Genomic DNA, 9,695 nt, shown 5'->3' with positions numbered 1-9,695 from the left:
CACTCAATAGCTCATTGCCCAGTTCATTTCCTTGATAACACATTTATCACTATTGGAAAAAGTTGATCAGTGTGTGTATGTCTGCTCTACACATAAGAATGTGTATGTCATAGAAGCCTAGAACTTGCTGTCTCATTCTCCTCTGTGAACAGCATCCTAGGCCCAAGCATACAAGAACTCTTAAATATTTTTGAGTAAAGAAATAGTAACACAAAGAGGGCAAAGCACCTCTGGCTGCCTAATACCTCCAAGAGAATTGCAGTCACATGATGGTGGAGTCAGGGGTGGGCAGACACTCTCAGAAGTCTTGGCACTGCTGATTTCTCGAGTTGTGTGTCTGGGCAACAGAGGATTCAGAGAATCACTTAGGTTCCACCAAAAGAGGTGCCATCTTTCTAAATATCCCCAGCTTTCCATTTCTGAGTGGCCAGACCCTTTGCTAAATAGTCTCCAGGTTCAGGAAAGCCGAGAAGGGAGGAGTATGAAAGATAAGAGCTTTGGGCAAAAGTTGAAGCAGCAAAGCTCAGGCAGGTCCATGACGGCAGCTGGGAAGGTAGCAGTTACTATCCCAAAGACACAAAATATGATTCACCTGGCCATCACCACCAAGGAAGGCAGAACCCAGGAGCCCTTAAGGGTGAGTGCTGCTGGTTAGTTTTCCTCTACTTAAGGGGCATAAGCCTAGGCACAAATAAGTGCTGCTACAGGCCAATCAGTATCTAGTGGCTGGTCTTCTCTTCAGTCCCCATTCTATTCCACCCTGGAGACTCTCCACCCTCACCCACTGTGTGGCACCACTGCCACCATGCCAACCCCTCATCCCCAAAGAGACCCAAACAGTGCAGAGGTGCATCAATCAACCTTTAATGTCCAAAAGAGGCGTGGATGCAGAGCATAGGAGATGTGGCAGGGTCTCAGGCCCTGCTCCAGAAATGAGGGAGAGATGAACACAAACCAGACACTTTCAACTGGCCACACAGTCTGGGAGGGCAGGGGGAAACACAGATTTGGACATTCATAAAAAAATAAAACCTAAAATCAAGCACTCAATTTTGTGCCCATTGAAGGGTTTGATAAAGGGAACTCAGTCACCACCCAGGTCTCCCCTCCCCTGCCAACATCACAAAGCAAGCTCGGCACACACTAAGGGCTTAGGGAGGGGTATTCTCCTGCCTCCCCACCAGCCCCAAGAATGGACTTGAAAATAAAAGAATAAGCTGGATCCCCCACCCCCCCCACATTGTCAACCCTACACGAGAGTTTTGAAGGCGACTCATGAAAATCAGCAGCTCAAACGGCAATGACCACCCCACCCCAAACCCCACCCTACTCCTATTTCATTAACAGACAAGATTTCCCCTGCATCCTCCTCAGAATCTCCTCCTCTCACAGCCCTGCTCCATCTCCTATGTCCTGGCTTCACCACTGCAAGACTGACCTCCTCCAAGGCTCCCAGAAGCTCCTCTTAGCTCTTTATCACTTCTATCCTCACCTCCCACCAGAGACTGCAACCATCCACAGTCACTGTCCCTCTGCACTGAGACCCAGCTCCAGAGCAGATGGCAGCATGGTCATCCTGTCCTGGGTGGTCCTCCTAAAGCCTTCCCAGGGAGCAGACAGCCAGAGAGCAAGCAGAGTGACTGGGCTAGATGACAGCAAGGAGGGGACACCTATCTTTATTTTCAAAACAGATATCCCCAGAGGCTTTTAGCATAAAAGCCCACTTAGAACTAACTGTGCCCCCTACCTACCCATACACCCTAGAGATTCCACACTGTCCTGCCCCCTCCCTCCCTTCTACCCCAAACCCCACACACACATACACACACATACACACACATATACACACATATTCACACATATACACAGAAGAGTCAAGGGAGACATCGATTTGGTTTGATTGCTAAGACCTAACTAAGGAACTACAGTCACCAGAAATTCCCTTGCCAGCCAACTAACAACAGGGGCTGCTCTAAGAGAACTCCAGAGGAATGAGGAAACTGAGGGCTAAGCAGGGAGCAGACAGGAGAAAAATGTAAAGAAAAAAAAGATTCAAGCTAATCCTACCCCAGCATCCTCCTGTCATGATCTCTGGCAGGAAGAACAAAAGAAGGTAATCCACAAAGACACAGCCCTTACTTAGAAATTCTGACAAAGACAGCAAGACAAATCTGCTCCCCACTCCCACACACCACAGACAAACACATCTCAGGGCCCCTAAAGAAGGCATCCCCACCCCACCCTCCGCCCCAAGCCATAGAATCACAGTTCAGTGGAATATTCTCCCTGGTACTAGATCAATCCCTCCACCTTCCTTCCTACCCCTTTTTCCTTGACAATCCCAACACTGTCCCCCTGCAGCCTCCCTGGCCCTCCCAAAGCAGCATCCACCGCCAGGAAGAGGCAGCTGCACAGTTTTAGTTCCACCTCCAGAGACCTATTTCTTTTCCTCAGCCCTCCTAGTCTTTCGGCCGCCTAGTCTCTGTGGTGGGCCTTTTATTTTGTATAGGGAAAGAAAGAGAAAAGGGAGAGGTGGGAGAGATTTCCTAGTGCAATACAACCAAAAAATATTTTTAAAGTCTTGAAAAATAAACATAAAGCAGCCTTCTTCCCCCAGGCAACTAAACAGAAAGAGGTTTGGTTTTGTTTACTGCGACATACACATGAAATCGAGTATACAGTCCATGCAGTAGCACAGCCATTGGAGAGGACATCCTGATGCTGGCCCCAGTGCAAAACAGTCCCAGCAACGCCGCCTGCTTGCCATCGCTGCCGCCGCCACTGACACCTTCACCATGGCCACCTAGCCTGACTTGAAGAGGAGGATTGCAACTTGACCCAAGTAAAAATAGATGAAGTGCTTTGTCTCGTGTGTGACGTAGCTGCCAAAATTTCGGCCCACGATACAATGCCAGGTAGGGTTATATTTCTTGTCAAATTCCTAAAAAAGAACAAAGGTAGAGAAGAAAAGTAATTAGGGTAGCTGGAGAAGGAGAAATCAGAATGGGAGTCTCTCCCTGCAACTCCAGCACCGACACGTTTGGTTGTTATCACCCCCACCCCATCCCTCAGCCTCAGCTCCCCGAACCTCAAAAGCTCAGGTTTTAAAGCTGGCCAGGACACTCTTCCCCTCATTAATAATGGAACACCACAAAGCCTCCATTATTCATCTCCCCTGAGCCTCCAGCACTCTACACCCTGATCATCTCTCCTCCCTCTAGCTACCCCACCCCCTCACGCCACCCCTAGCCCACCCTGGGATTCTTCAGCAAGGGAATCAAGAGGCCAGTGGAATAAAGGACCATTTGTCAAACACATGACACAAATGGGGAGCCACCACCCGCTGCCTCACACATTACTAAACCAGCATTTCCAAATGCTAAACACCAAGGCATTAGAGCAAAACAAGACCAAACATCGGGAGTACCAGGAGACACTACTATATAAGACAACATTAAAGGCATTCCCGTGTGCCATGCACTGTGTGGGCTGTATGTACCAGAACAAGGACCTCCACCATGAGATCAAGGCAATTCCCTAAGGGGCACAAGTTCAGCATCAAAACCACAGGAAATCTTTAGAGCTAATCAGCTCCCTACTATCTTGTGGCTCAGCCTGCAGACTCAGTTCTAGAAGCATCCTGCCATGGCCATGAAAGGGCAGCAGCCCTCCACCATGGGCCCACCAACGCTGCCAACTCTGGGGTTCTATCCCTCAATATGCTCAACATACAACTTCTCTGGCCTCCTCACAGCCCCGATACCACACAACTCTCCAAGTACTAGGAGTAAATACTAAACCCAGCTTCAATCTCGGCTCAAGACTATGTGTAATACAGGAGAGCCAGTCACTTCCCTGGTTCTCATTTCTCCATCAGCAAAAAAAGAGCGCGGACCAGAAAATCTGGGGATTCTTCTGGCTCTCAGAGTACAGGACAGCGAGAAGGTGGGCTCCCAAATAGCTCTGCCACCCTTGGCTCCACACCCAAAAAAGTCCCTCAGGACTCCAGGAGTTCTTCTTTTCATTTCACCCATTTGGGTAGGAAAACACAGTTCTGTAAAACTCAGAGACTCTACCACTTCCACTTCAATGGACCAGACTGCCACCATTCTTACACATGTTCTTGGGATGCCAGAGCTGAGAATATCAAATGCTGGGACTATGCCTCCAATGGATATGGATCCTGACTGGGAATCAGGGGGTCCCAGTACCCCTTTTCTTACTTTTGGCACAGCTGCTTCCTCACCATGTTAACCATATTCAGTGACAAATTCACTCAGGAATTTTTCAGGGACCAAACCTATGGCCCCATTATTGCTCATCCATTTCTTAAAAATTATATATTTGAGCCCACCCTTTTCTTAAGAATGTAGACAGAAAGGGGTGATGTAGTACCTGAGTCCTTTTTAAGGAAAAGAAAAGGAAACCTCCTACATGATGAGGATTATTACAGGCATATCCACTTTAAATGATGTAGTTCCCTAAAAATTTGTACATCTTATTCTTTCAAATATCCTAGATTTTAATTTTGAATAGTTCTGAACTGGGCCAGAAATATTTAATTCTGAAGTTTCTCTCCATAATCTTATCCTTCCCCAATGCCTTGCAGTAGCATAATTATCTGTAAAAGTAAACATACACACACACACACCTGGCAGAGCTATTAACAACTCCTAAGGTGAATGCTTGGGCAATTCAGAATCACTCGCTAGTTTGTCTGCCTTGCAAGTTCCTAGGGTTTTGCTTGCACAGGATATACGGGCTTTCTTATGTCCCCAGCTCCAGATCTCCCTGGAGGTTAGCTCAGCTGTCGATCCCCACCCCTGGCCATCAGTCCCAGCTCTCCCAGCACACCTTCTTGATATAGGCAGCAATGTCCTTCTCTATATTGTACTTCTCCATGGCCTGCGTGGCGCAGTCAACGGCATCCTGTTGCATGTCCTCAGACATGTCTGCGTTCTTGATCACTGCCTTCCGGTCAGACATGGTGTGACACTACAGAAGGAGCAGAGAGGTAAGGCTGACAACTCCTTGCTCTGGGCAGTGAACATTAGCTGCTGGGTGTGGGGTCTCAGTGCAAGAGGGGAGTATAGAAGGTGAGGGCAACAGAAAACACGGATGTGAAGCATTAGGAGAGGGAGCTCCTAAGCTTTGGCAGAGACATTGTTCCCACCCTGGGAAATATAGGGCCAATAGGACATAATAACTCATCAGTTTTTATCATAAGTAAAATGAGGTTTTCCAACTCTAAAATTTACTTCCGATATTCTGAAGAGCACCAATAGTCAAGATTATATTACAGTGTACATCTACTAGCTGTGTCGTTGGGCAAGTTACTTAATCCTTGTGTTTTTATGTCATTATCTGTAAAATGGGGACTAAGGGTTGTCCTGAGAATAAACCAGGTGTCCTAACATTAGAACAGAATTAAGTCCCTGATTTAATGACCATTCATTACATCATTGGCATCATAGCAGAAAGAAGCTGGACTAGGACTCAGTAGGCCTGACTCCTGGTCCTGAGTTTATCTCTCGTGGTCTTAGACAAGTCACTTGGCCTTCCTACATTTGATTATTTTCATTTTAGCAGGTGAGGATAGCTCTCTATCACGAGTTGTTGTAAGGATTAACTGAAGTTATATGAGAGCATCTGCACACAAGGACAGTCTACAAGGGACTGTCCATCAGCCAGATCCAGCCTACCACCTGTTTTTGTAAAATAAAGTGTTGCAGGAACATGCTACGATGGCAGAGTTGAGTACTTCCAAGAAACTATTTGGCCTGCAAAGCCAAAAATATTTCCTATCTGGCCCTTCACAGAAAAATGCTGCCAACCCCTGCCCTATACAAAAAGGGGTAGGGTATATTCCAGGCCACCAATGTCCAGTGGGGCAGAGATAATGACAATTATGCCTTCTCTCAAGTACTCCAGGCTGAGATGCCCGTAAGACGTAGAGAGGGTGGGAAGGCAACCTCAGACTTGGCTGGTCGGTCACACAGGACATGTCTCTCTCTGTCCCATCCTCCCCTCTGCTTCCCCACTCTCCTCAGTACAATGTTCATTCTTTAAAGCCCAATATAATTTTTGAAAGCCCTAGATTTTGGACCCAGCTTCAACACTGATTTCTCATCTCTTTGGTGCGTTGCTTCCTCATGTCAAACTTATTCATTCATTCAAAAAGTACTGACCTATTAGGTGATGTGAAAGGTATTATGTTAGGGGACAATATCTTATTTTCCTCAAAGGAATGCTGAAGCCTTCCTTCCCCTAAAAAAACAGAGGCTTGGGAAAAACCTGGAGATAAAGCATTTTAAAAAGGTGCCTAAGAAAGGTAAAGATTTTAATAGCCTTGTTTCATATCCCTGCTATCAGGGCCATGCCATTCATGCCATAGCAACCACAGGTTCCAGGCAGACCCTGCATGGACCCTTCTTGGGACGAGCGGAATCTCAGGACGTGCCTGACAGGTGGCAACATGTGAGGTACTATGCAGGAACAGAGGGGATGAGCCCTTTGTCCTTGACCACAGTCCCAACACATGGAGCAGTAACAATCTCCCCCATCATCCCACCCCTAAAAGCACCCCTCTGTGGCCCAGCCCAATGGACAAGAGATGCTGTCATTCCAGCTCTATCTGATAGAAGGCTACACAGGAGACTGCCTGCTCAAGGACATATCCTTGGTATCATTCCAGGCCACCTTGATCTCTGAGTTCACAATAGCCTGTGGGCTAGATGGCTCAAAGGGAAAACAGAACTCACCACCACCATTTCAGCCTGCACCACATGCAGAGAATGCACACATGCCAGCTGCCAGCCAGGCAGCCCTTGACCGCATCCAAGGCCCCTTCATCTAGATAGCACTGCCAAACTAAGCAGGGCTGGTTCCACTTCGGCAGAAACTGGCAGAGCAAAGAGGTAGTAGACCAGCACCCTCTGCCCCCACATTCTGGAGAGGAAAAGTCAGAGCCTCAACTAGAGTCTGTGAGCACCATGTGGTGCTGAGGAAAGATTCGGAGAACCCTGTTCAAGGAATGACTAGTTACGTGACCTTGGGCAAATCAACATCTTCATTTTAAATACTAATGGTTGAAATGAGATAAATGGGGTAAATTCAATGGGTCTGAGTAAAGGTACAACAGCAGCACAGGGAGAAAGGTTCTTACATTATAAGGCTCTGTATAAGTGAAGAAAAACTAGTGTCACCTGGTGGCCTATTCCAGGTTACCACTCAGAAGGGGGCACTGTTTACAAACCCAGGGGTGGGGGTGGGGCCTGGTTAGACAGCAAAGTGAAAGTATGAAATTGGCACCATTTTGCCTGCAAGCTCACCTGCTCCACTGCCTCATTCCCAAAGTCCAAAGGAGCAACTTTGTTACAGTAATTAAAAGCCACCTTACTCTCCAGGAAAGAGCCTGAGGTTACATAATATTGGTCTTATGACTACAATGGCACGATTCTTCACCCCTGGCCCCCCAAGCATCTGAGAGAGGTGAAGCCCAACCCCTACCACCCCTGTCCAAGGTGCCGGTGAGCAAAGCACAGGAAGGTGTCCAGCCTAGTCCCTCCCTCCTTGGGAAAAAGCAAGGGACCTGGGCCTCCAGATAGGAGGAAGATGGCCAGAGGGCCCCAGGCCAGCCGCCTCAGTCACGAGCCAGGGCTCCTGTGAAAAGCACAAAGGGCACCCCAGGACAGCTCCCATCCTCTATTCCTGGTTTTGCAACCAAAAAAAAGGCTAAATCTCCGAATGACACGGACCACCATCCCCACCCGCCAATACACACACACTTCTACTTCCCTCTTCGGGCTCTCCAAGTGGGCCGTATCCCTCCACTATCCCGTCCTCCAGAGCGCTGCGGTCCCGAAGGGCAGCACCTGGGGAACGAGGAAGCATCCTCCGTCCCCCCCACCTCCCGCCCGCGCCGCCGGCCAGGTCCGCAGGCCCCGGCCGGTCGGCCGCCCTCCCCCACCCGGCCTGGAACAGCGCCGGAGTGACTGGGCGTCCTCGCTGCAGGAAGGACGCCCCAGAGGGTGGCGGTGGCGGCAGGAGGAGCCGCGTCACGCCCGAGCCCTCTCCACCCCCTCTTCCCCGGCCCCTGACATCAGGGGCCTCCACGCAGCGCAGAGAGACTCCCGGGGGGCGGGGGCAGCGGCAGCTCCGCAGCCCGGGCCTCCAGCAGCGCCACGAGGGTGGCCGGGGCAGAGGGTGGCGCAGCCCGGGCTGCGCCGAGAGGGAGGGGCGGCGGGGGCGCGCTGCGCTGCCCGGACCGTCAACGCCAAGGGCTGCGGGGCCAGCCCTGTTCCAGGCCTTGGGGCCGGCTAAGGAGGCCGCAGGGCCACCGCGGCGAGGGCCGGGTCGTGTAGAGTCGCACGCGACGGGCACAGGCCCGCCACCCGGGGGACGCCCCCACCCACCGCTCACCTTCACGGAGGCGAGTCCGCACTGGGCCCTGGGGAGCAGCGATGGCCCGAGGCAGAGCACAGGCAGGGGCGGTGTTCCCTGGGCTCCTCCTGCAGCTGCAGCAGCCGCCGCCGCCGCGGTAGCCGGCTCCCGCAGCCCGAGGCCGACCGATCCCTGCCGCGGTCCGCCCTTGGAGTTTCGCCGGCCGCCCGCGCTCCGCCTCGCGCCGCCCGCCCGCCCGCTCCGCACTGGCGCCTCACAGCTCCGCTCCGCTCTGCCGCTGAGCGCGGCCGACGCGCGGCCCCCGCTGAAATAGTGCCCCGCCCCCGCCCCCCCGCCGCGCGCGCCGCCGTCCGCGCTCCCCATTGGCTGAGCCCGCCCGGCCCCGCACTGCGGGCTTCTCCCCGCGCCGCTCTCGCCCCACATCTTGTTTCCTCCCACAATGCCTCGGGGCGGAGGGAGGGGGTGGGGAGGAGGAGCTGGAGCGGGTGGGGGAGGGAGCCGTGGCCTTAAGAAAGGAGAGGAATGCGGACCCCTCCGCCGGGGGCTGGAGAGGCCAGGCCTGAAAAGGAATAAAGAGACTTGGTCCTGAGAGAGGAGGAGAGGGAAGGGTGTGGAGACCCCCAGTCCCAAGGAGAAAAAAGGGAGAGGGGGATGGAGATTTCAGACCCAGGGAACAGATGGGGCTGAGGTAGAGACCCCAACCTTAGAGAGGGGAGGAGATGAAGTCACCAGCCTCAGAGGAAAAGACAGGACACTCCCTCCTCCCGTATCTGTGAGAAAGAGAGGGACAGCCAGCCCTATGGAGAGGGAGAGGCATAGGAGCCCCAGGACTCCCTCCCCTCACCTTCCGGGAAGGTCCCTTCTTCCTCCTTTGTTCTTTGAGGCTGAAGGACCTAAACTCCCAGCTGGCCCCCCAGCCGGTGTTTGTCTACAGGAGCAATGGAGACAGAGCCGAAGCAAAATTGATGGGGATGTGTCTTTGGTACGCAGGCCTCTGCTGTCCTTGCACATTTATGGCCTTGGGGTCCTGGGATGGGGGTGAGAGTGAGCGATTTCTTGTCGTCTGTCCCTGCCTGTCCAGGTAGACAAGGTTGGAGGAGAGTGAATAGAAGCCCCCAGAGGTGGTGCCTGTCAGAGCTGTGAGGAGCCTTCAAAAACCACCCATCCACACCCCTCACTTTATAAAGGAGAGAATCCAAGTACAGAGAGCCCTGCCAGATCCCGCAGGTCAGGCTTGACTTGCTTCTAGCTGAAAAGCGGTGCACCCAGGAAGCAGCCCCTCTGGAGGCTCA

At 51.9% G+C, this 9,695-nt stretch overlaps 1 protein-coding gene across 1 annotated transcript; it reads right to left on the bottom strand.

Annotated features, from left to right (window-relative positions):
- Positions 1-848: 848 nt before the first annotated feature.
- On the bottom strand, positions 849-8,685 carry DYNLL2 (dynein light chain LC8-type 2). The gene is made up of 3 exons (XM_034942550.4): positions 8,422-8,685; positions 4,855-4,995; positions 849-2,941 (listed from the first exon to the last, which is right to left on the bottom strand). The coding sequence occupies exons 2-3, from the start codon at positions 4,984-4,986 to the stop codon at positions 2,804-2,806; spliced, it is 270 nt and encodes an 89-aa protein (XP_034798441.1). The 5' UTR covers positions 4,987-4,995; positions 8,422-8,685; the 3' UTR covers positions 849-2,803.
- Positions 8,686-9,695: the final 1,010 nt, after the last annotated feature.

The sequence above is a fragment of the Pan paniscus genome, chromosome 19, assembly GCF_029289425.2.
Source record: "Pan paniscus chromosome 19, NHGRI_mPanPan1-v2.0_pri, whole genome shotgun sequence".
Lineage (NCBI taxonomy): Eukaryota > Metazoa > Chordata > Mammalia > Primates > Hominidae > Pan > Pan paniscus.
This window is presented reverse-complemented; position numbering and strand designations above follow the sequence as displayed.

Bases quoted from the DNA above. Each gene is read 5' to 3' on its own strand.
- DYNLL2 (XM_034942550.4), bottom strand. From the start codon at position 4,986: ATGTCTGACCGGAAGGCAGTGATCAAGAACGCAGACATGTCTGAGGAC. The intron at 2,942-4,854 runs GTGTGCTGGGAG...GTTCTTTTTTAG, and splicing joins TTGCTGCCTATATCAAGAAG to GAATTTGACAAGAAATATAA.